Genomic DNA, 27,466 nt, shown 5'->3' with positions numbered 1-27,466 from the left:
CCAAGTGTGTTGTGTTTTTACATTTGCTCGTTGTGTAACGTCTGCCTCGAGTTACTGAAACTTATGTCACTGTTGACCTGTTTTACCTTCTCAAACCAGTTTGGTTGTTTCTCTCTGACCTCTGACATGTTTTCCAGGTCATTCTCTGCAAAAAACTACACATGGTCGTGTTGGGACTGTTTGTCGATATATAACCTTTTCGCCCGCAGAGGTCATTTAGTCTCATCTGTAGTGAAATAAACAGAATCTTTTTTTCATTTTTATGTCGCAGCAGATGTCGATTTAAAGTTTTAGCTGCATCTCAAATGACCTGCGGGTCACGGAGCGTCTCATCGGAGGGAAACGGTCAAGTGAAAAACAATGTTTCACAGAATTTCACAACAAAAGCACATAATGCAAAATGAATCACAAATAACTTATTATGACTGGATATGAAGTGGTGGGCCGCATGAAAACGATGTGAGGGCTGCATATAGGCCCACGGGCCGCAGGTTTGATACCTCTGTTTTTAAGTAAAACGAAATAATATTGAAACATTTTTGACACGTGCACTTCAACTGTAACGCCAGAGAGGGCGCCAGCCTATTGTTTTAGTCATTAGTCATCTTGCATTTTAAAGCCAGTATCAGGTGATTCTGATGATATTGTGTCAGTGTATAAACCTCCGTTTGAACTGAAACCACCATTACATGACTGAATATGAAAGATAATAGTGTTAATGAGACAAACAGGTGTACCTAACAAAGTGGCCGATCGCATGTGTCTGCTGACACTGTACAAGGAACGTTCACGTCGTGGTTTTCTGCCACAGTTGTTCAGGGGAAAGTTGGTTTTCATCATGAGTGAAAAGACTCAATGAAATCACTAAATCAAATTTCCCAGACGAACACAGGACCAGGACCAGGCGACTGTTCTCTGATTCTAATCTGAACTCGTCCCGGAGGCGGAGTAACACGATCCCGTCACGTGTGCAGTCAGCGTGTAGCTGAAGTTACGTGAAAGTCATAGTCCAGGTTTTTGTTTATGACGCGCGTGGCTGCCAGCGGAGGCACGAGGAATGAAATCTACTTCCTTTGAAGTAGATTATGTTTTCTTAATCAACGTTATTTTACTTTCATTCATTTAGTTCAGTTTTTAGCGGGTCCACTGCTGCCTCGTGTGGTCAGTTTGTGTCACTTTGACTGACACAAACAAAGGGTTTCAAACATCAAAGTCACAAAATAACACATCGCTGTTTTTCTCTGTGGGCTTTGGTGTGGGAGAGTGAGCGCTTTTACAAAGCAACAGAAACCTCAATTTCCCAAAAAGAAAAATGTTCTTTAAAGTTAAGAAAAAGGTGGAAATGTATTCTTGAGGTATCATAGACTTTATTCAGTGGTGGTAAAAAGGTGTTTAAAAACCAGTTTTCCCTGATTTAAAGGACCACAAACCTTCAGTGTCCGGTTGGAAACATGTTCTAAAGATATTGTCGTCTTTAACTGGTGTAGATTTTATTATATGAGCCTTTTCTTAAGAGGCTAAAATCAGTCTTTTCTTGTTCTTCATGACAGTAAAGCAGCAGTTTTTCTTATTTGGCTGTAAAACTGGATAGTTTAGTATAGTATAGAGGACATTTGGCTGCCTGTGATGAGCTTGGACAGGTGGACACGGGTCTAATCCCTGCTCTGTTCTCAGGAATATGTCGCGTCTGGTTCTTACTAATTGGCCGCTGAAGGGAAAACATGAACACGGGACCTGATTCTCGTCACAAACACCTCACGTGAAATCGTCTCTGAAGTCTCAGATGCAGAGGCGACGTGTTCTTCAGCAACGTTAGGATAAATAAACAAAAGCAAAGAAAGAAAGAGAGAAAGATAATCTGTTGAATAGAAAGTCTGTCCTCGTCTTCATCCTCCTCTTCTGGAGAAAACAAAAGCAGAAACGGGGAAAATGAGACTCGTCACTCAGCTGTTTCCTCTCTGTACGTCTGAACCTCAGTTTTTCTGCCTCGTGTTGCTGTTGGAAGTGATGGGATTTTAATCGGAGCGTCTCCAGTGATGCCATGGAAAGGATCTGCAGTGGTTTTTGAGCGCCGCTCAGGAATGAGAGTGGAATGAGACTCGGGCTTCAGACTCTGCAAGGCCATACTTACCTCGGATGGTTGTTGGAAACGCTTGAATCAGATCGCTCTCTGAAAGCTCGACTAGAAAAGAGTCTCCTTGTCACAAACCCTAGAGTTTGGGGTAGAACCTTCTTCTTCTTCTTCTTCTTCTTCTTCTTCTTCTTCTTCTTCTTTTCTTTAACCCTGCACGGATCATTTCTATGAGGCAGCATTTCCATGTGAGGTGGTCCTTCCAATGATCATGGGTGTCTTTGAAACATCAGAGTCTTCACTGCGCACACACAGCTATTACGACGACGGCGACGACGACAGTCCGTGTCGGTTTATATTCTGAAGTCGCGTTAACTCGTGATGTGAGCTAGACTCGAGAAATAAGCTACGCTCGTGCTAATTCACTGAAACGTCCACAGGTCAAATGGAGTTAAGAGGAAGTTGATCATCTAGATTATCAGGAGAGTTTCAGACGGTGCAAAGTCACGAGAAAACAAAGTCAAAGCAGGGACACAGAGACCGTCCAGGAAGTGTCTCTGTTTGTCCAGATCTCAGTCGATGCCCGTCCAGACTCACAGGTGTTTTCACACTCCAGGGTCAGTGTGGACGACACAATGTGTGAATCATGTGAAAAAGCCAGATATGTTTTTATCTAAGCTTCTGTTGTGTCATCACCATCATCATCATAATTGAGTTAAGTTAAGTTACTCAAACCCTGGATCCAGGTTAAGCATCTGTCTATCTATCATGCTAGTTAGTATGCTAGTTATCTAGTCTGTTCATCAAAACGACACGTACAACGTTAAATCGACTCTCTTTGCAAAGCCGGTGACAGAAGTATAGAGATAGTGATAGAGGAACATATCAGATCCTAGTAACGCATTACAAAGCACCCGTTGCCGTGGTTACAGAGCTCATCTACAAGACCATGGCGATGATAATTAACCTGCAGCGGTGAATCATTGTCCACTGACATCATGGTCACAGGGATCACTAACCAACAACACACCCACAGGTCCTCAGCAAACCTCACACATGGACCTGTGACGCGTCCCGGGGGGGAAGCGGTGCCGCTCTGATGTCAGCAGAGACCGAGGTCCTTAACTTCATTTTTATTTACCTCGTGAGTCATTTATGAGGCGTCAGTGAGTGAACAAAAGTCCCAGAATCTCTCTCTCTCGCTCTCTAATTGACAATCATGCAGATTACAAGGAGAAGCTTTGGGGGATTAAGTTTCAGCGCAGGGGAAATCCCAGGCATGTGCAGGAACCTGGTTGTAAATCACGGGGATAGAAGTGGAGGAGGGAGGAGGAAACAGGCCCCTGTAGGTCTTTGCTGTGTCTCTGCCGGTGCTGGTGTGTGTGGAGATCAGGATGTTTACGAGGTGAATCACCAGAGGAAGGTCATCATCACACATCTGCTCCAGCAGAGTGGGTCAGAAAGGTCACATGCTCCTCCTGGTTATTTGGACGTTCAGATCTCCATGTGTCCCTCCTCAGACATTTGATGTTTGTCTTTACAGTCTATACAGTTCCAGCTCGACTCGACTCGGTTTGGTATCGTTTCTTCACAACGTTGGCGGATTCGTCTGGAAACTGAAACGAGTGACTTGTTTTCAGTGTAACTGAATCATTATATTAAAAAATGTGTTTGCAGAATCGTTCAGTACTTCCTGCGTGACCGTAGGAAGTACCAGACTCCTCTGTTAAATAAGTTAAGTTAAGTTAGTTTTTATTAATCTCCTTAGGGAAAGTATTCTTCCATCCTAGAATTAGGAGCAGTGGGCTGCCACACTGAGTAGCGCCCGGGGAGCATTGGGGGTTGGGTACCTTGCTCTTTTTAACTGATCTACAATTCAGCACGGTTTGCTTTAATTCTTGAAGGAAGCTGCTGTTGCTTTCCTTGGTCACTGGGTGGTGCTAGAGAGAGGCCACCAGTGATCAGTTATGTCTAAGTAGCACCGATGTAGACCACACCCTAAAAATGTTAATGTGAATTGGGTGACATCCTCACTTCCTGTCAGTAGGTGGCACGTTGGCTGGTTTTGTGGGTTGTTATCCTGGACTGACTTGGATTCTGGAGTCTTATCAGCCAGCTAGGTGTGGATCAAACTGTTGCTACGGGGATTAGTGAAACACTGTTTTACAGATCTGTAGTAGTGACTTCTAACAGGAATGATCTGTGTCCAGACAGGCAGCCAACAAAATCTAGCCAATTTACTGCCGTATGTAACACCTAATATCTAGATCATTCCCAAGAGATGTTTTGTAAATGAATAACAACCTTGTTTTATACACGTGGGAAAATTCAGCAAAATTAGTTTGGCGACCCTTCTGTGGGCCCCGACCCGCTTTTTGAATAACACTCATATATTGGCGTATTGAAGCTCCAACGTCTCCAGACATTACCTGGATTTCATGTGTGAAAGAACCTGTCACTCTTTATTTATAGCGCAGTGTTAATATTCAGACGTCTCCTGAAGTCTGGGACTTGACAGCAGAAGTTTGACTTTTTTTTGGTGCAGCGGGCGACGGTTGAAAGCCGAAGCAGACGGTAATAGGTTGTTAATCTCTTGCCGGAGGGCAGGGATTCTCCAGTGGTGAGAGGAAATTTGTCCCAACTATGAAACCTATAGATGTGAGTGTTTTCTTTTCGGGGGTTGAATGTCTCATAACCAGTTGCCGCATGTTAGTGTCACGGTTTATTTCCAGGCCTCTGCTCTGTCGTCGACATCCATCACTGCTCAGCCAAATATAATGAAGTGCTTTGTTTAGCTTAGAGAAGAAGTGCTTCTTTAAGGCGAGGAGAGGACTGGGCGTCTCTCCACTGAGTCCTTCAACACATCTGCTGCTAGTCTGTCAGCCAGCGTCCTCAGTGTCCTTAAGCGGATCTGTAGGACTGTTTGTCCTCCTGAGAAGGTAATGGGATTGTCTCCCTGGTTTTTGCTGCCTGAGGGGCAGCCGGGGGTTTGTGGGATGTGACGTTGAGGCCACCCACACTGAGTTCTGTCCAGGTCACGGGGGAAATTTGAATGTGCAGGTTCTCCTTGCTTTGGATCTGGTGATCTCAGGCGTTTCACCACCTCTCCTCTCCTCTGTCCCGTTTTTCCCTTTCACCACAACCTGTCTAGGCAGATGCCACACATCTTTGAGTCTGATTCTGTCAGAGTTTTCTTCTCTCCACTGATGGCTCGTGTTTGCTCATTGTGTGAACTGTTACTATGTGCAGAGCCTTGAGATAATGTATGTTGTGATTTGACACAAATACAATTGAATTCTTGAGAATTCAAAAAGATGCATTGATTGTGAGCGCCTGTATTCATTATCTCAGGGAGGTGTCGTTGGGTTTAGGCCCTGACTGGAACCCCACGGTACACATATATACATATATATGTATATATATATATTCAAACCCAGAGAAGCAAGAAACTGCATGGACACAAAGGCTTTAAAAAAATCCACATTCACCCAAATCTTTTCAGTTTCATTTTGTAATGCTGAGGTCAAACCAAATGACTGTATTTTCACCATTAAATAATGTGAAAATAAATAAAGATAATGTTTGTGTGTATTCTGCAACTTCCTCACATACTTTATGTCACGTTTTTGTAAAAGAAATGTTTAGTGTGACCACAGAAACGATAAGTTTTCCCCTCCGTCCTCCATCACCTCCATCCAGTCTGGCTGCTTGACACTGACATGGCATGAGTAGGAGAATCTCAAATTTCTGTATCCAGGGTTCCCACAGGTCCTTGAAATCCTTGAAAGCTTCATTGAAAGTGCTTGAATAAATTGATGTACGTAGATGAGGCCTACGCAGGACTGTTGTGGACACTGTCGCTCTCTCTGCCGTTGACGTGAGATTCCGTTCAGAACAATGAGCGAGTAAAGTTAAAACAAGAGAGATCTCTGTCTCACCAAAAGACAAAAGACAAAGACAGACTTTGACCAAGGTCCCAAGGACAATCACTTGTCCAGATGTCAGCACATTCTGTCCTTGAATGTTGAGTTGATTTGTCCTGAAACGTCCTTGAATTTAATGTCAACCATTGTGTGGGAACCCTGGAACCCGTGTTTTCTGGAGTCGCTAAGTAGAAAAGTTCTGTTTTCTGCGTGGATGAAGCCTTAGATATTAGGAGGGAGGAGGAGGGGCAGGGCAGGGGAGGAGTGTCAGAGTCAAACACTCACGGCCTTGTCTTCTGTGGAAATTCACACATTAATATTTTCCATTTTAAATTCTCTGGGTGGAGACGATTGACTGAAGAGTGTGGAGAACTGTCCTGGCTCAGCATCTGTACAAGTGTGTGTGTGTGTGTGTGTGTGTGTGTGTGTTTGTACCAGGGAGTGATGACATTTTGGGACATTTTGGTGTGTCACAGCTTAAATGAGCAGTTTATGGGTTAAAATGTGGTTTGAAGGGTGAGGCTTTTACTGTAGTTGTGCTGGTCAAGGTCAAGGGAATGTGTGTGTGTGTGTGTGTGTCCTCACGGAGACTGCTGTACATAAATGTGTGTGTGTGTGTTTTCCATCACCGGCTCTTTTCTGTTTGTGATCATATTCTCATACCTGACGTCCCACAGGACGCTCGGGCCTTGCATTTGTTGCACCCGCAATTTCTACGGTCAGAGCTGCAGCAGGAAGCCTTGACCTTTGACCTCTGTGGAGTTGACACGCCGAGCCTTTGCAGTCATGCGCAGGCCGGTGGTTTTTACAGAATTTGTTTCTTTGGTGATTAATCGTCACCTTTATTGTTGCAAACGGTGTGACGCCATGATTGTGCTGAAATCTTATGTCCCAAGATGCCGTTCTGTTTACGTCCGTGTTTTACGCTTCATCACTAAATGACACAGCTGAAGAGTCCAGGTGTCCACTTATATTATGTATTGACGCCTTGTGTTTGTGTTTGTGTTGTTTCCACGGCAGGAAGATCTGTGTGCACTGTAAGTGTCGTCGCGAGGAGCATGCGGTGCCCGTCATGCCTGTAGAAATGGAGAAGACGGTCACCAAGCTGATGTACGACTTCCAGAGGAATTCCACCTCGGACGACGACTCCGGCTGCGCCCTGGAGGAGTACGCCTGGGTGCCGCCGGGACTCAAACCTGAGCAGGTACCAGCAGTCAGTGTTTTCCTCTGAGCTTTTGTCTGGGTTACTTTTCCAAAGCACCGGGTCGGGACCCACAGATGGGCCGCGGGAGATTACTTTCAGGATCCGTCCTGATGATGTCACAGCCCCCTCCTCCCTGACCTTTAACCACAACCCCCCCCCACCAAATGTAAATTTGGTTTTCAGAAAGTTAAACAATAAGCCTCGTCTCTGGGAAATTGTTCTTATTTTTTAGCTTCATAAGAAAAAATACTAGTTTTATACTAGAAATATAATCTCATTATAGGAAAAAACATCTAACTTTGTCTTAATGAGATTCTATTATTATTAAGGTATAAATTCCTTGTAATAAGCCAGTGTTGGCCAGTTTCATCTACTTAAATCTCCATGATATGATAAAAAATAGGAGGACACAGACGCTGCTTCTGCTTCTGTTTATATCATTAAAGTAAATCTAAATGGACGCTTAAAGAGTGAAGTCACACTTTAACACATCTGTACTGATGTACTGTGTGCTGTGACTTTAAAGAGTGAGTGAGTGAGTGAGTGAGTGAGAGAGTGAGTGAGTGAGTGAGAGAGTGAGTGAGTGAGTGAGAGAGTGAGTGAGTCGCTTACAAAGCCACAAAAAACATCTCTAAAGGTATTTTTTCTCATAGAAATCATAGACTTGAACTAAAAACTGCTAGAAATCATGGCTTCATTTATTTATTTAGATTATTTTTGCACTTGTTGTTTGACAGCAGCACGTTGTGCCGCGTCTAATGCTTAACGTGGATTAAGTCAAATTAATCTCCTCTTCTTTCAACCTGCAAACGTGTTTAAGGCCGATTTCACCACTCGGGTAAACGTGGGAGTCTTTTCCTTTCTGCTTTTATGAAATAATAGACGTCTTTACTTTTCCATTTCATTGATGGGTTGAAAGCAAATGATTCAGTCGACAATACACAGTGTGTGTAAGTGAAGCTATGTCTCATCCCAACCCCCTCCCCCTCCTCCTCCTCCTCCTCCCCTCCCCTCCTCCTCCTCCCCTCCCGTCCTCCCCTCCTCCCCGTCCTCCCTCCTCCTCCTCCTCCCCCTCCCCTCCTCCCTCCCTCCCTCCTCCTCCCTCCTCCAATTAGGCTCCCGTTAAGAGGCCGACGTGACCCCGTGAACAGTCACAGTGCTCTGCTGTAAAAGCAGAAAATACAACGCTGAGAAAATGTTAAACTTTTGTCTGCGTCAATGGATTAAACGCTTAACTGATGTTTCAGCGTTTGATGGTTAAAGTTTAAAAAACCCACGTTTTGTACGAGCGTTTAAATCTGCGTAACTTTTTGAATCGTTACGAGTTCACGTGATAATCCACACGACTCTCGCGGTGTTTAGATAATCTCGTGTCACCCGGCGACATTTCCACGGTGCCCACAGGAAGTGATGCGTGTTATGTCGGCACACACACAGTTTGACTCTTTGTAAGCGTATTCAGGGAAATGAAAAGCCAGGGTGCTTTTATTTTGAAAAGGGGCTTAAGAACATGTTTCGTCTGTAACATTTGGCAGAAATAAAGTCAGTGAAACTGTGAAGAAAGAATATTTTTCACTGCTGATTGTGGGCGAGACGACTGTAACGTGACTGAGAATCCGTTAAACTTTATATAAACTGTTTTCCCAGAAACTAAATCACTATGATGCTGCTGTTTGTTTCTATTACAGAGTTGAGAGTACATTTCCTCATAAAACGTGACAGAAACCCAACTTCCCCGTGTCATTGTGATGTATCTCAGAATAACACGTTTATGGCGTTTGTGTCGATGTGATGAGCAAATTTCACTTAAAACATACTTTGCAATGTGACCACTTACATCACAAGCAAAGACATCATGTCATGTAAAAATAAAAAAGTATTAAGACTGAACAAATGTATTCCTTAATTCCAAGAATAATAATGAACAGATTAAACCTAGTCCAATTACAGTTTTAGACAGTTTGGTCTCATAAAGGCGTTTAGTGTTTGACAGAATTGTTTTTCATGCTGTAAAAATAAGAAAAAACCCTCGTTTTAACTTGTAACTGCTCATTAAAGCTTCATTTCAGCCGTAGCAGCTTATTTTAAACAAAGTTATACTTTTTCTTAAAATGAAAGTGTCACAATATCACAAAACATCTATTTTTGCACGATGACATAATCACAGCAGTGCAGTGAACCCGCGACACTTCATTAACCCGTATGAAACCTGTGCGGCATACTAACAACAATAGAGCCAAACACTGAGTTCATCTCCAGGATTCTCCACAGTGGTGGGGTTTAAGTGTGTGTGTGTGTGTGTGTGTGTGTGTGTGTGTGTGTGTGTGTGTGTGTGTGTGTGCGCGGCTGTTGTTAGCTGGTTTAAAATCTCTGCTGTTGTAACGAGAGATTTCAGAGTCGAGCGTTTCAGCCACAGATATGTGAGGATTATCAGGGACTCACTCATCGACTCTCCAGGTGCGTTTGTATCTCAGTCAGCAGACGCTGAAAATACACAACGTGAATCTCTGTCAACAAACCTGAAGCCGTTAAAGAGGCGTTTGGTTCTGTAGATGTTATGGAGTTATCGAACGCCGTGTTTCTGCCGCCTCGCCTCGCGTCGCGACGTATGTATATGTGTATATATATATATATGTGTACATATATACACATAAACATATATATGTGTACATATATATATGTATATATATATTTATACATGTTATTTCTGGTGTTTTTGAGTGAAATGATTCTATTTTTCATACTCTTGTCGCAGCATGTGTCGATATAAATGTTCTTTGTCGTGGAAAACAAATAAACAACAACAATAAAAGTCAAGGAGGTAGCAGCTTATTCATCCTACTGTTTTGGTCATTAACGTCATATCAGATGATCTTTTAAAGCCAACATCAGCTGATATACTGATATCGTGCATCCCTATTTTTTTCATGTATTTTGAACAATTATTGCTGTAAATGTGGATAAATGTGACTCAAATAAACCTCAGCATGAGTGACTTTTACAAACACAATAATACCCTCCATGTTGCCAAGTTACAGCTTGTTAAACGCAAGAATGTTGCTCAGCAGTGGCCTGTGACTGCGCTGGATTCAGTCTAACGTGCGGACATGTGTTCAACATCCACCGGGGTCTGATTCTCATTTGCAGCCCAACATGAAGCAGGTTTTTATTTTACACATGTGGGACATTTAAACAGAAATCCAAAAAATTCAAGGTTTTTCCAGGTTTTGGAAAAGGACTCAGAGTTTGCAGCTACTTTGATAATTGATAAATCTGTTTCTCTGATTTTTCAGCAACATTTTTGCTCCATATAACAAATAAGTCATTGCAACGCAATAATCAATTAGGAAAATGATCATTAGTTGCTAATATAAGCAGTTTTACAGACTTGAATCAAAGGTTTTGCTGAATCAGGAACATCGTTTAAATTACCGGTTCTCAATCACTTGGTCGGGGCCCACACATGGGTCATGAGAGATTTTTTTAGGGTCCCCAAAAAAGTTGTTAAATTTTCCCCAACCTTTTACTTTAAATGTATTTTTAAAGTATTTAAAAAAAAAAAAAATCTAATATATATATATTAGATTTTCTATATATCTAAGTTTTTGTTGATTTATCAAACTCACCAACTCAAAATTATACTAAATCTATGTAAATTAGCGGCTACATGATGCAAAATTTGCACTTCTGCGTCACTGGTTAAAATACATTAAAAAAATTTTTTTTACAAAACCTATTATTTATTTTCCCATTATTGTCTTAATGCAAGCTTGTTTATCATTGTTTATTGCATATTATGTTTTAATTTGCCTGAATTTCTTGTTGTAAAACACGTTGTTAAATCAGAAAACAAATGAATCTTTAGCAGAAAGTGACGTCACATGTTCATTTGAACCTCCCTCGTCATGTTCCCGGCCTGTAAACTCTTACGTTTTATGAAAACTAAGAGTTAAAAGTATGTCCCATATATGCAATTTGTATTTGGTGATTTACGCACGGCACACGGTGGACATGTGGAGGTAAAAGCATGATGTTTAGAAAGTAGTTTAAATCGTATGAAGACGTTTTCTGAATTTTCTTCCGAGGAAAAATGAGTTGTATACATCTAATAAGAGACTGACTGCCAAATAGTGAGCTGTTCTATACATCAACCAACAAACTGACTGCCAAATAGTGAGCTGTCCTATACGTCAACCAACAGACTGACTGCCAAATACTGACCTGATCAAAATTCACCAACAGACTGACTGCCAAATACTGACCTGATTCACCAACAGACTGACTGCCAAATACTGACCTGATCAAAATTCACCAACAGGCTGACTGCCAAATACTGACCTGATCAAAATTCACCAACAGGCTGACTGCCGAACAATGAGCTGTCGTACACATCAGTTTTTGGGTTTTTTGGCTAAAAGGGCGTCGGACAAATCTGAGGAAAACCCGTGAAAAGACAGGAAATGATAGCTCACACACACACACACACATAAGGAAAAACACACACAGGCTAATGATAAATTACAAAACATGCCTTCGACAACAACAGGGTTACAATCTGGAGGTGAAAGCCACATCGCCCCCGGGGGAAAGATCTAAAGACAGATAAGACACACACACACACACACACACACACACACAAGCCTGATGGACACACAGTTGCAGCGAGCTCCAGGAGGAGGAGCTTGTGATAATAACTGTAATCGAAAGCAGACGAAACTAAAGACAGGGCAAGGATTTTTTGGAGTATTTTTAAAAGCGAATTGTAGGATTTTTGCATGTGAGTGACAAGAGTGATGGCCTCACACAGCTGCTTTCCATTGCAGTTAATTGCCAGACGGCAAGAGGGAAAGACGGCACCAGGCACCAGGACTGACGTTCTCTCAACAAAGACTTTCACAGCGGTTAGTGGACACAGATATGATGTTGTTGACAAAACTCTGGTAGCTGCAGTCAAACGCGGTGGAAAAGAGGGCGTTTTTTTGTTTGGTTTTGGAGCAGATTTCATTTTAACGGCCGTGTTTTGTCTTTTTTCGTCACATGGTTTTTTTTTTGCTGAGATGTGTGAGTGCCGGTGACTCAGCACTTTGCCGGCACAGCTGAAAATGCAAATTATGTCCTAGATGAGTAATTTAGGCATGAAATGCACTGTATGTAAGCAACACACAAAGCTGCAGTGTGAAGTCACTTCAGTTCCTTCCAGAAACTGGGCCAGGACCCACAGATGGTCTTAGGAGGGTCGGTTTTTTTTAGGCCACCAAGTCAATTTACAGAACTTCTCTCTGGCATTTTATGTAAAAATGCTGTTATTCAAACAGATTTCTTGAAAATAACTGGTTTATTTATTCAATATAATGTTAAGTGTCATAGAGTCCATTGGATTATGCACAACTTTGCTCTTGCTGTGTTCTGTATAACCACAAGCACACTGACTGCCAAATAGTGAGCTGTTCTGTCCATCCACCAAAAGACTGACTGCCAAATAGTGAGCTGTTCTATATATCCAGCAACATAATGTCTGCCAAATAGTGAGCTGTTCTATACCTCCAATATCAGGCTGAGTATATCCACCAACAGATGCAAGCTGCTCTATATATTCATCAAGCGACTGACTGCCAAATAATGAGCTCTTTTATACATCAACAAACAAAGTGACTGCCAAATACTGAGCTGATCAAGATTCACCAACAGACTGACTGCCAAATAGTGAGCTGCTTCTTTTATATGAAGACATTTATTGGAACGATGCCATGTTTACGGTAAACCCTTTTAGTTCTGATGATGTGTGGACGAAACCTGAGAGCAGCTGGTTATTTGACCTCAATGCTCTGGACGACGAGGTGTGAAATCATACAACAACACTTAAGTTCAGGAAGCCGGTGGAGGGAACGCAGCACAGGTGTGGTCTCAGGTGTGGTCCTTCTTCTTCTTGGGTCCGAATGTGAGGCGGCAGCGTTTTGGACGAGCTGCAGGTGCTGAACAGACGCCTGGTTCTGAGTGTTGAGATTATTGTGACCCGGTCAGCAGGCATCGACCGCGCTGTCCTCGTTCTGCTCTTATTATTTCTTATTATTTCTGTTTCTGTCACATAAATGGAAGGTTTTTTTCTCTCTTCACCTGTGAGACAATTGAATTGATTCTGCCTTTGCTCCCCACACATTGTCCTCTCGTCTGTCCGTGACCTCTGTCCTCAAATCTCCCTTTAAAAGCCCTGTGGCTTTTGTGGTTTGCTCCTCCTCCTCCTCCTCCTCCTCCTCCTCCTCCTCCTCCTCCAGTCACATTCATGTGTAGCCGCCTGACCTCTGTTACAGTGTAATGAAAAAGACTGTAATAAATAACATGGAGATGACAGTCATTGTCTGATGCTGTAATGTTAAATCTAGTCATTTCAAATGACTGGATTAACATAATCCCACTGTCGCACATGTGTGCCTTCAGCTGTGTGTGTGTGTGTGTGTGTTTGGTTGTGTGTGTGTTTATTTAGTGACGTTTAATGGACAAACACAAAATTGATGACTGGAAGTCAAATCAATAATCCCAGGTTGTTCCCTTGTGTATTTTCCTCTTTACTCGCCCAGTTTGTTGTTGTTGTTGTTGTTGTTGTTGTAGTTGGTGATCTTTGTCTTCTCCTTTGTCTCGTCCGTGTCTCCAGGTGCATCAGTATTACAGCTCCCTGCCCGAGGACAAGGTTCCTTACGTGAACAGCTCAGGAGAGAAATACCGCATCAAGCAGCTGCTCCATCAGCTCCCGCCCCACGACAATGAGGTGAGAACTCCAAACGGCCTCCGGAACATCCGTCCACCCGTCGTCCCTCCCGTCTCCCCCCTCCCTTCAGGGCATAACAGAGATAAGAGAGAGGTGAAGGGAAAATGGAGTGTGTCCGTGAGATAGTGAGGTGTTTGTGAATCATAATTGAACTTGCCTTTTTAACATAAAGACGTCCAGGCTGAGGACGTTTAGTAAATAAAAGTTAAAATAAAAGTCTAAAATAACAAAAACAATCAAAAATAATGTAAAGGGTCAAAGGTCACATGACTGCCAGTCCATAAAAATGACTTTAAAGAAGTGATTTAAAAGTCACTGATTCTCTGAGGTTCCTGACCCCAAAGGCTCTGGATTTGAGAGTTAATAATAAACATAATGATGTATTTAATTTATATAGTGCTCGTAAAAGGCGCTCAAAGACGATTTACATCAAACACAGACAAGAATTTACATACAATTATGGTTGACACGCATATAAAATGTCCCGATTTTAAAGATGACTCACTTTCACTAAGTATTTGTGCTTGTTGCCATAATTGTGGCCATTGTCCGACTCTATTTTTGCGTAAATTTAACCCATAAGTAACAACAACATGACTGAAAACTGCGATATTTACAGTAGCTATGAGTAAAACAGGTGAGAGAAACAATACTCACTGATCATACTGTGACCTGTGCTCTTTATACACGTGTAATATAGATACTACTTTGTTTGACATCAAGCTAAAAATTATAAATTGCAATTTATTTCATTTTTCATTGATTGACACCTCCAAACTTTCACTTTTTTCTGAAGATCAACTTTTAATGAATATTATGCACCGCGTTTTTCAGATTCCCACCCAGACTGCACAGAACTGACTTTAGAAAGTCTGATGCATTTCTAGGCTGTATAATTTGAGCTCATGTTGTTTTTTAGGGTTTGAATTTCCCAATTTTGAACAAATATCAGAATTTTGGATAAAAAGTGACAACCCTGCATGTTTAGAACGACTTATTTCAGTTTAGCTGCTTCAATTCCGGGCCCTGATGTTGTCTCTGTTGTCTCCGTGTGACACTTGTGTGTGTGTGTGTGTGTGTGTGTGTGTCCAGGTTCGTTACTGTAACAGTCTCGACGACGAGGAGAAGCGAGAGCTCAAGCTCTTCAGCAACCAGCGGAAACGGGAGAACCTGGGCCGTGGAAACGTCCGCCCGTTCCCCGTGACGATGACCGGCGCCATCTGTGAACAGGTAAAGTTGACGGCGACGTCACTTCCTCACAGACGGAGCTACTGTATCTGACCGCGTCCTTCATTCAAGTGTAAGATGTCTTCTCTCTGCTCCGCTCGCTGTCACAGGAGTCAATAGAGTGTGACGGGAGCAAAGGTTGGCCGTGTGGATTCACACCGTCCACTGTCGTCCTCTGTCGCGTCAGGTCTTGATGTATGACAGGTGTCTCATGGCGACATATGAAGGGCAGAGACAGCTGTCTGCTGACCTTGTCAATGTTAATATCCAGTTTGAAGTGATGGTTGTATTGAGAGACTGAGATTCCCACTGTATCTCGTTGTTTCTCGTCTTTTCCACGTGGAAACTGACGTTTGCGAGCGGCTCTCGTTTCTACACTCTAAAAAAAGAGAGATAAAGTGACCAACATGCGCATGGTGTGTCCCAGCGGTGGCGCTGGCGTTGGCGGTGGCAGTGACAGTGGTGTTGGCGGTGGCGTTGGCGGTGGTGTTGGCATTGGTGTTGCCGGTGGCGTTGGCGGTGGCGGTGGCACAGAGTGCAGCGATGACGTGTTCTCGTAACAACAAAGTTCAAGAAAACGTTCACTCAGAGCCGAGCTGCTCTCTGACGTGTCGGCGCCCCCCGTGGGTGGATCGCTGCTCCACAGCTAGTGTTTCTCATCCACACACACACACACACACACACACAGGTTGAGGAACTCACTGTATGGAGAGTGTTTATTGATTAAATTCCCCGTCCCGCCCACCCCCCCCTCTTCTTTGTGCCACTTAGATGAACCTGATTGTCGACCCACCCCTGAATCCGCTCGGCCTACCCTGTCTTCTCCTCATTGTTTATGACTCCAGCTCCTCTACTTTTACAACCCTGTGCCAATTTCTCTCTCCCTATTATCCTCTCATATACTCTCCATTTCCATTCCTCCCCTTTGCCCCCGTCCTCCATCATCCCCCATCAGCCACTTAGTTTCCCCTCTCTCTGTCTCTGTGTCCGTGACCCCGCTCAGACCTGAATTTAACATCTGAACGTCTGTCCTCGTGTGAATAGTCTCTGTGAACAGCCTGAATGTCTTCTTAGAATTGATCATAAAAACAAACCCAGTTCCAGGGGGTTTGAGGCTGAATTTCAAGAATCAGAACCAGTTTGATGGAGCGCAGTATCACGGTGACAGTGGAACAAACTGAGATTAGAAACAAATATGAACAAATAAGTCAGCTGTATTTCCTTGTATTGTTTATTTTCTTTGGTTTCTTCTCTTTTTTGGTTTAAAATAACACGTGCTTCGCCCTAAAAGAGGGAAAGAAATATTATTCAATAAACTTGACAAACAAACAAACTAAAAAATGATTGGCACTCATGTGTTCATTTATTTTAAATATTCACACTATCATTTCATGTAAAGGTGTTTTAAATCTTTAACCAAATGACAGGCAGCAGTGCACCAGCAGCTCCTGTGTAAAGTAAAAATGGAATTATTCTTAGTTGGACTAATGAGGCTTTTCCATTATACAGTTCCAACACTACAGGACTCGACTCAGTGTCAGTTATAGTTCTCGGTACCTCGGGGTTTAGTTTTTTACTTCCCGCTCTGATGAAGTTCCAAGCGATCTGAGCCGGTTCTAAAATGTGACGTGGACAGACTGCCGGCCACTGATTGGTCAGAGAGTGTCGTCACTGGACGAGTCATGAGTGCGACGTCCGACACAAGAATCAAAGCCAACAATGTCAAACTGTAGATCAGTGAAAAAGACTTAATCTGTGAAAACATGTGTTAATCTCCGATATTTAGCAAAGCAAATGTCTACAGACAAAATGTCTGGTGTATTCAGTGACAGCGACGTTCAGTGGTATTTCACTTCAGTGTCAGATAGTTTATTTTTGGGCTTTTAATGCCTTTAATCGATAGTCAAGTGCAGAGAGACAGGAAATGGGAACGACATGCAGGAAAGGACCGTCCGGTGCGGGATTCGAACCGGGGTTGCCTGCAGTGAAGACTATAGCCTTAACATGGGACGGCAGCTCTACCAAGTGAGCTAACGCCGCCCCAAGTGTCAGATAGTTTTAATCAACTGAGTGTAATGATTGGCGTCACGGTAGTGTCACACCTTGAGGAGGAGCTCTGACAGTACTAAGTGTTGTGTCTGTCTCGTCGCAGTGTGGAGGACAGATTAACGGCGGAGACATCGCCGTGTTTGCGTCTCGTGCAGGTCACAGCGTGTGCTGGCATCCCGCATGCTTCGTCTGCAGCACGTGTCAGGAGCTCCTGGTCGACCTCATCTACTTCCACCAGGACGGCAAGATCTACTGTGGACGGCACCACGCCGAGAGGCTGAAGCCTCGCTGCACCGCCTGCGATGAGGTAAACACACACACACACACACACACACACATGGATCAGTTAAAGCTGCAGTACGTTGGATTACTGGAAAAATGTCTCTTATTTCATATGCGACAGATGAGCAAAAATACATTTCTCCATCACTGAAACAAACTTGTATGTCATTTATTGTCTGATGATGTCAGTGTTTATTTGATAAGATTTTATAAGATAAGTCAATTCTATATTTGCCAAGCAGAGACACTCAGGGTAAAGGTAATAAATAATAATAAATATGCACTTTCACAGCTACAAGTGTACAATGTTAAAGAATATTTCTATTACGATAATAAAAAGCACCGAAAAAAGTAGCAGGTGTTGTTGAAAAGGTTGAAAATAAAGTTCTATGGCGTCTTAAATGTCACTTTACAAACCAAAGATATTTAGTTATTGCTTGTTTTTTTGTTACAGAGAAACAGTATCCAAAAATATCTCTGGTTTTAAGAACATCGTCATTTTGAGGTTTAGTGAACACTGGCTGAATGTGTTTTTTTTGTTGTTTTTTTTAGAATATAATTCAGAGATGAATGAATATAATTGTTAGTTGTGAGGCTGTAAACTGAGCCCAGAGCAGCAGCAGCAGCAGCAGCAGCAGCGTGTTTTTCACTTTTTTATAGTTTGTTTATCCTAAATTTATTGTTATAATTTCACCTTTTTAAATTTTGTTTATCTTGCTTTATTTATATAAACTCACAAAGAACAGATAGGACTTTATTGTCACCATAAAAAATCATGTGCACATGATTAAGTGCAATTAAAATCTAACAAAATAAAATTCAAAATAAAATAAGCTTTTTCAGACTATTTATATACATATATGTACATATTCATATCTGTATATAGATTTTCTTTTTTATTTTAAGTTTGTCTTAATTAACAAATATGGACATTTATTTATTTATACTTCAAGTTTGAGCTTAGTGCTAATGAATGTGTTTTTAGGATAACATGACTCTGATTCTTCTCTTAAAAGTGTCGCATTAATTACATTTTTATCATGAAATTATGGATGGGGCGGACGCCACTCATTTTAGACCATTTATGAAAGTATGAAGCTGTTAACGACATATATATATATATATATATATATATATATATATATATATATATATATATATATATATATATATATATATACACATATATATACAAATATACATATATATATATATATATATATATATATATACTCAGTTGATAAAAAGAAGAAATAAACAGCTGAAATGCTTTTGCTGATTTCTATAAAATGTTTTACAGTCTTGCATGGTCGATACCGATACTGACCGATACTGACCGATACCCATCCCTAGGAATTATGTCACACACAAAAAAGTCCTGCCTACTGTCCCTTTAACAGATACACGTGTCCTACTGTGATGTGAGACAAACAGAGCTATTTATAAAATGTCTTAAATAGCAAAACATGCTGCACACGTGCACGTCTTCATACACCACACTGCTTTCATATGATGTTCACCTGCACACACACACACACACACTACATACAGTATGTATACATACATACATATATATATATATACACACATATATATATATATATATATATATGTGTGTATATATATATATATATATATATATATATATGTATATTTATATTTATATATATATATACATACATAGACACATATAATGGGGGTCACCCCCTCAATGTCATGATCTCCAAACCATTAACACCTTGCAAATGGGGACAAGGACACTGTTGGTACCTTTAAGAGCACCCCGATGATTTGACAGTGGGGTAATTAAGGGTTAATGCACCATCTAAATTCTACCACACATTAACCTCCTACACAAGTCACTGATAAAGACGATGATCTCAGCTGCAGAGGAGGAAGCAGTTTGTACGGAGGGAGGACGGACGGACGGACGAGTCTTTGTCCTGTCAGTCAGTGCACACTAATAACCACGCACACACACACAAGCTTGTTTTTATATCATAGTGAGCACACATTATTTATAACATTAACCATCACAACCTTAACCTTAAAACCAAGTCTTAACCCTGTAAAAAGCCACAGATAAAATGTCCAAACAAAGATAGGTTTTTACCTTTTATTGGACCTCACAAAAATATAGATAAAAGTACACACACACACACACACACACACACACAGAAGAAAAAGAAGAAAAATACCACGTACGTTGTAAAAAGCATTGCATAGCATTAGCTTGCTAGCTGCTTAGTGATCTAGTATCTACAGTGAGTTACCGTGACAACATTAACAAACACAGATGTCCTTATTGTAATACATAGTGAATAATTGAATTTTGATTATAAAAGATAATAAAAGTATAACAGAACAGCAACGTGCTAAAGTGAGTAGCAGCTGATAAGTGTCAATTGGTGGGAGTAATGTTAGCTTCAGGCTAACATCTTTTTTTCTGCTGACTCAGGGTTAGGGTTATTGTCTGATAAAGTGGCTCTAGTTTTAGGGTCTAAACACTCAAATAACTTTGTTTTTGCTCATGTCACATGGGTTGGCAGACCATGAATGTTTTTATATTTTATTTAACTATTTTCATACTGAAAATTACCTTTTATTTGCAAAAAATAAATAGCTTGAGTGCCAGTCCCTTTAAAAACCACTGGTTTCATTCGTATCAGTGTGCAATTTTTAAATGGTAATTTGGAATTCTGGCCCTTTTACTGTTTCTAGTTCCTGCTTATCACGTAGACCAGTGGTTCTCAAACTTTTTAAACCAAATACCACCTGAGAAAACACTGAAATCTTGAAGTCTTCCTCACATAAACCTTAGACACAGGTATAATGAAAGCTTAAGATGGAGCGAGAGATAAGGTAGTAGAGCTGTGATGACGGATTCTCTGTGTCGTAGATCATCTTCGCGGACGAGTGCACCGAGGCGGAGGGCCGTCACTGGCACATGAAGCACTTCTGCTGTTTCGAGTGTGAGACGGTGCTCGGGGGTCAGCGCTACATCATGAAGGAGGGACGGCCGTACTGCTGCTCCTGCTTCGAGTCGCTCTACGCCGAGTACTGCGACTCCTGTGGGGAACATATTGGTACGCTGCGCCAGCACCGAGCATCTATCACTGTTAACACAAGACTTCATTAATCACCTGCAGGTCTTTCTAAGGAGAACTTAGAGAGAGGTGGGAAGAAGAAGAAGAAGAAGAATAGAATATGCTACGTGGGAAAATTAGTGGAGGTGTTTCTTCAACAAACAGTAGAAAGGGTGTGGCATGACTTCCAGAAGTGTAAAGGCTGTATTGGCAGAAATAGAATATTCCACCCATAAGTATGTTTTATAGGTGTATATTTGCCCCAAAAGGAACATTGTGGGGCTTTTCGTAGCCCTACAATAAGCTTTATATACAGTATGTACTAAAGGCAAGGGTCTTCATCATCTTGCTTTGTCGTGTTTCTACAGCACCTTAAACAGACAAATAACCAGAGTTCAATTCTTTTAAAGTAAATAAAAGAATAAAGAACGGCGCGTTATCGGGAACTTTGTGAGCTAACAAACAACTTGTCGTGCTCATTGATGACAAGATTCTTTCTGTTGAGTGAAGGCCACCGTAGCTTCCTGACCTGTTTGGTTGAGCAGAGGAGTCCTTCGTTTGCTGCAGTCTGCAGCCTCACCAACAGATGTCACTAAATCTTACACACTAGACCTTCAAAAGTCACCTTCAGTTAAATAAGGCCGCTTTTCCATCTAGTTCTTTTCTCGTTCTTTTCCATCAGTGACAGAGTTTTTCATACCTGCTCTGGCGAGAGTCCACGTGAGCTGATCCGATACTAAAATGTGACGTCAACACACTCCCGGCCAATGGCTGGTCAGAGAGTGTCGTCACTGGAAGAGTCACGAGCGCGACGTCTGACACCAGAATCAAACAGAACAATGCCAATCTGTAGATGAGTTAAAAATCCCGATCGTTTATCTCCAACTCCAATTTAGCAACAGCACTGCCAAAAGCCGCCGATTGTGAGTGTTTGTGTCGCATAGAAAACTGGCATTTTCGGGCCGACTGATACCAAGTCGAGTAGTGCTAGAAGTGTATATATATATATATATATATATATATATACACATGGTAAAGCACCATAAGATTTAAAACGTGGTGGAGGGTTTTCACCAAGATGAAGTCCTCGGCAGATGTGTCTGCAGAGGAAAACCAAAAGTGACCAAGTGATTAAGACATTCAGTAATTGTGCTAGAACAACACATCTAATGGTGGTCTAAGACTTTTGCACGGTACTGTATATATTTACACAGTTATAAATATTTCTTGACATGGCCTCTGTGGCCTGGTTTCGTGAGACACGTCAGCGTTCAGAGATAAATAAATACAGTATGTATACATTATACAGTGTGGACTAACCTGACATGCAAAGGCCTGTCAGTTAAATACAAAGTTTACCATCACGCTAACTCAAGAGCTGCAGTGTTTAGGGGCGACCCCACTGAGGGAAGAAACTGGGATCTTTTTCAGCAGGAAAGCTTCATATTAGAGCCTCTTGGCCTCGTGCCACCTCCTGTTATAAAGTGTCTGTGTGTGTGCGTGTGTGTGTGTGTGCGTGTGTGTGTACTCATGTGAGTGTGTTGCATGTTGGGTTTCCCCTGAAAGGATGCCCAGGTGTGACTTTGGCACCCACCTCCCCGTACAAAATTCACTCTGTAATTATTTGTCAGACAGGATACAGAGAAGTCTTTGGCTAAAAAGCACAACTGATTATAAATTGAAACCATCAGAAAACATGCTGAAACCAGATGGCAGCCATTAGCGAATAGCTGAGTTTCTTTCCCTGCGAGACAACTTGAAACATACTCAAAATGAAAATGTGTTTATTTAATGCTGGGCCCGTTCTGAAATGAGTTGGCCCCCAAAGTCATGTGGTCATGTGCAGTCATGTGTAACTGCCTTTAGCACCATTCTTTCACTCAACAAGCAGCTTTTAAATATGCTACAATTTTCATAGAGAACTGCATTTGGTTCATTTTTACCTTCACCGAGGAGCTAAGGTTTTTGGCCACGTTTGAGCAGCGTTTTAATTACATTTCCTGGGACTGCACAGGAGGTTGTGCTCCAAATAAGAAATGATTAGATTTTAGTGATGACGTGGTTCCTTCATTATGAGAAGCCATGTGCTGCGATCTTTCATTTTACCTGAAAGGGATAATTCAGGTGTTGTTTTAGGTGCTGACATCCTTGACTGTGTTGCGTGCGCCTCCTGCACCAAGAACCGGTCTTACACCGAGAAGCCACCGTTTAGATGGCATAAAACAGATTTATACCATCTAACACACGGCTGGAGTTTTTCCGACTGGAAACTTAAAGGTTGTCATTCGCTTGCTCTCCTCTACCAAAGTCCATAGAGAACAATCAACACATTTTACATCATGGTACACAGGAGTTGTTGATTTCTGCCTCTATCCATAAAGTAAATGTGTTATTTTGGGTCTTCACTGTCTGCAGTGGACCAGTAGCTCCTGTGCCCCTGAAAGCTAAAAGTGCTGATTTTCTCTTTGGACTTTGGTGTGGGAAAGAAAGCAGATTACACTATTTTGCTTGCCTGGCTAGTGCCAGACTGCATCACAATCTCATTTGAAGTGCAGATGGAGTATGAGTGAGCAAAGGAAAGGGTGTAGTCACCTCCCAATGTTCCATTTCCACCTCCCTGTGTGACTGGTTCGATTTTTAGGAGATTCTGAAGTTGGCTTTTTCAAATTAGCTGGATTCACCCGGGCTACTGATTTGGAAAAATTGAGCTAAGGTTGTTTTGTTTTTTTGTCTTTCCTGCAGGCATTGATCAAGGCCAGATGACCTATGACGGGCAACACTGGCACGCCACTGAGGGCTGCTTCTGCTGTGCTCGCTGTAAACGATCTTTGTTGGGTCGACCCTTCCTGCCCAAGCAGGGCCAAATCTTCTGCTCGCGGTCCTGCAGTCTGGGTGAGGAACCTAATGGCTCTGACTCGTCTGACTCTGCCTTCCAAAGTGCTCGCTCCACCAGAGAGTCCAGACGCAGCTCCAAGATGGGCAAGAGTGTAGGAGGGGGTGGAGGGCAGGCAGAGAGGTTTTCAGGGGAGGTGGACCCACTATCTTTACAAATGGATCTTCTGAGCCTGTCCAGCCAAACGCCTAGTTTGACTCGCGATCCTCCAGCCTGGCAGAACCAGGAGCAAACAGGTGATGGATATACTTATGGGTCCCAATCAGACCAAATTGCCAACCCCACCCCTCTCCAGCTTCTCAGCCAGTGCAATGTCAGGACCACCTATACCTCTGCCTGCTCTGGAAAGATAATTCAGCAGCAGGATCACAGTATCTTGGACAACACAGGTTTTAAGAAACCCCCCATCTCAGCCGTGAAGGGCCACTCTGTGAACGAGACATGGTTCCAACAGCCAACTCCAGAGGAGTACTACCCCCCTAAACTGATGACCCAAAAGAGCTTCACTGAGGTTTCCCACTGCTCTCAGCACCGCAACGGCTTCTCCGCTGACAAACGCTCCATCAGCTTGCATGGCTTTCAGAGGGACAGAGATGTAGGGATGCCAGCAGCAACCCAGGTGGCAAGAAGCAGGAACCCCATCAATGCACTTAACTTTCCTGAGCAACTGACCCCCCTGGAGCAGACCCCAAGAGGGTCCATGGAGTCCTTGGCCTTGACCAATGGTACGGTTGGTTAATGCATGAGACCTTTGTGTCTTTGTGACCTGTTTTTTTATACCAAGCATGTTGTTTGTGAATGTGGGTTGTCCCAAACTCAAACAACAAATATAACACAGGCTTCAGCAAATGATTATTTTTATTGTAAGCTACTACTAAAATAGAGAGAAATGTTATATTCATTCAGTTATTACGTTAAGTTTATTGATGTAATTGATATGCTTCACCCCATAACTTGGAACTTAGAGTCTAATCTAAGCTAAGGTAGGATCAGTGCAACAGTGAGCTTGAAGACTAGTTGCATCAGTCCTACTAGTCATAGTTGCCTAATCGTAGCAGCTTTACTGTGAATATTAAGATGTTTCCTCTTACTATGAAAGGGTGATTTAATCAAACTTTTTTTCCTCTCAGGAAACTCAGCAGATGGAGGAAGAAAGCGTCAGGAGCACCTTTCCCGTTTCTCCATGCCGGACCTGAGCAAAGACTCTGGAATGAACGTGTCAGAGAAAAGCAACGTTCAACCTACGAACTCTTCAGTACAGTTTCGAAACTCTGACTCCATGCACAGCCTCACCGCCAGCCAGCCATACATGGAGATGGATCCACCCAGGTCCTCTCACATTAAGGTGCAATACAGTGATCCTGCTGGCATGGGCGTTGGAATGGCAAAGGCCCATTTACCACCTGGTTTCACCTTCCAGGAGGAGGACCGGGTGAGTTTGGTGAGCAGCGCCAATGCTGCCCGTCTACCACCCATCAGTGAGCGCGTGCTGGGAGTTGGTGGTGGAAGGGGAGCAGCTTTCCGGATTGAAGCCCCAGAGGAGCCTCCTCAGAGGCGCCGGCACCATCACCACCACCGCTCCAGGAGATCCCGCCGTTCTCGCTCAGAAAACGCTCTAAATTTAGTGGCAGAGCGCAGGCCAAGGCCTCAGGAAAGACCACAGTTGCGAGTACGAGAGGATTATGACCGTTTTCCACCACCGAGGAGCGCCAGAGACCAATTTGGTGTAGGGGGAGCAGGGGGACGATATCAACCCCAGTTCTTCAGACAGTGTCCCAGGACCACTTCAGACCTGACACTGCAGAACCCCGGGGCCAGCCGACGTACTGGCTTGAACCAGTATTCCTGGGATGATTATGATGATGACGATTGGTGCTCAACCTGCTCTTCATCCTCCGATTCCGAGGATGAAGGTTACTTTTTGGGTGAGCCGATTCCCAGACCCGTTCAGCTGCGATACCTCAGCAATCAGGAACTTGTCCATAAGTACAACACAGGAATAGGCGGAGCCAGTCGCAGTGGTCAGGTGTACAACCACAAACGCAGAAAAAGCAAGAACTGCATCATCTCCTAACACCTTGACCTTTAGCACAGGACTCTTTCTCCACCTTGTGGACACTAACCTCCACTATCGTCCAAAAACAAAACTCACAATCCGTTTATTCAGTGTTGTTGCGTGTTGAATATTATGTAATTGAAGTCAGTGATGAACAACAGTTGGTAAATAGTGAAAAAGCAAGTGTTTGCATGTCTGTTCATTCTAATGTTTCTGAAAATCTCCTGAGTAGTTTGGAACGCTGTTCAAGCCCAGTTCACACTACACGATTTTCCACGATTGATCGGCTTGAAACCTGGTGACTCCCCGACATTTCGCAAACCCCAAGATTAGAGTTTGAGATGACTGAAGTTGCCCAATCCGATCTGAGAACTAGAAGGGGGTGACACCAGCTGAAATCTGAACTGGAATACAAGGTTACATTCAGATTACCAGCCATGTTGTTCAAATCTGATTTCACAGTTCACATTGGTCAGCATATTTGTGAGCAGATTTTGAGTTCCAAGCTAAATTTATTTCCAACATGATAATGCGTGGAACATCCAGAGCAGGAGCTGAAGTTACAGTGAGCTGGTTCTTTCCAGTGGCTACAAGATTGCACTGTTTCTGTAATGCACGTTTGTATTTTACCTGATGTTGAAACTACAACCCAGGCTTGGTAATATGGGAGTCATTGGATTTTGTCCCATCTGCTTTAACACAAAAAGCGACTAACTGACATGCATCAGAGCTTCTCAGGTTGTTCAAACAGAGTTAATCAAGTAGCTAAATATGCTAGTGAACATTAGCTAAGGCCACCACTTCTGGTCATCCTCCCATACAATAGAAGATCACATTGTTCTTAGAGGTGTAACAGGTTAATGTAATGTATGTCTCAGTGATTAGCATCCAGATAGTGATTAGCATCCAGATACCATGGAAAACATTGGTCCTTCTTCAGTGTCAGGACGTGCCAGAAATTGCGTAACCCTAACCCATAGGAATAAGGTGGATATGCAAAAAGTCCATGGACCACATTCTAAAGTCACACAAATCGGATTTGATGATTGGTTTTCTGTGTCCACACAGCCCTCAAAAACAAATCTGTTCTGAGTCATTTCACCCTGGTAATCTGAACCTAGTCCATCAGTGGTTCATTGGAACCATCGGAACTTTGAAAGTCCAGCTTTTCCACAGTAGAAACCGAGCTAAATTAAACCTGGTTTCACACATCACATACTAATAAACTCCCAATTACAAAGTAACACGTGCGACTCGTGGATTGCTAGCTTGGCTTTTACACGTTTAGTTCTATCAAGTCACACGTTGTTTAACAAAAAGCTGATGTGCAATTTCATTTTTTCTTCTCACAATCTTATTTTTTCCACACTGCAATCGATTTGAGTGTTGTTTGGTACAGTTAGCTTCTTCCTTTTTTTCACACAATGTGATTTAGAATTAGTATATACTGTACTATTGTAATCAGAGTGTGTACATAGACAAATGAATTAATAATTTCACTTTAAGTTAAAAAAAAAAAGTTAAAAGGTTTGTGTAAATATGGTTGTAAATGAGGCATCACATATTTTTATATTTTGTATGGATAGAATCATTTATGTATTAAATATCTATAATGTAGAGATAGTAAATAACAAAAAACAACATATGCATGTTTGATTTGACTGACCTGGTCCTTTGGAATAAAGGAGAATTTCAGTGATTAATTTGTGTCTGGTTTGTGCACATTGCGACGTTAACCCCTCCTCCATCTGTAACGTGTAAATGAATGACACTGTGGTGTGAGGTTGATGAGGGAGTTACTCACTGCTGCACGTGTTTAGACGATAACAGCAAACACACTGAGCTCTATTGTTCCCGGAAACAGATGCGGCCCAGGTTCTGGTTTATTGCATCAGCACATATATGAATATGT

The 27,466-nt window shown here is 42.4% G+C and overlaps 1 protein-coding gene across 2 annotated transcripts in view; it reads left to right on the top strand.

Moving 5' to 3' along the window:
• The window catches only part of prickle2b (prickle homolog 2b), a 45,255-nt gene extending 17,998 nt beyond the window's left edge, over positions 1-27,257 (top strand). The window contains exons 2-9 of one of the 2 annotated variants that reach the window (XM_044024187.1): positions 7,015-7,198; positions 12,022-12,099; positions 13,848-13,961; positions 15,054-15,191; positions 17,341-17,544; positions 20,419-20,605; positions 23,348-24,223; positions 24,629-27,257. In XM_044024187.1, the coding sequence (XP_043880122.1) occupies positions 7,067-7,198; positions 12,022-12,099; positions 13,848-13,961; positions 15,054-15,191; positions 17,341-17,544; positions 20,419-20,605; positions 23,348-24,223; positions 24,629-25,572 (2,673 nt within the window). In that variant the 5' untranslated portion in view covers positions 7,015-7,066 and the 3' untranslated portion in view covers positions 25,573-27,257. The remainder of the gene's footprint in view (positions 1-7,014; positions 7,199-12,021; positions 12,100-13,847; positions 13,962-15,053; positions 15,192-17,340; positions 17,545-20,418; positions 20,606-23,347; positions 24,224-24,628) is intronic. The other variant, XM_044024186.1, reaches the window with a different exon arrangement.
• Positions 27,258-27,466: the final 209 nt, after the last annotated feature.

This window comes from Solea senegalensis, linkage group LG4 (genome assembly GCF_019176455.1).
Source record: "Solea senegalensis isolate Sse05_10M linkage group LG4, IFAPA_SoseM_1, whole genome shotgun sequence".
NCBI lineage: Eukaryota > Metazoa > Chordata > Actinopteri > Pleuronectiformes > Soleidae > Solea > Solea senegalensis.
Note: the sequence above shows the minus strand (reverse complement) of the source record. Positions and strands in the feature narration are given on the sequence as shown.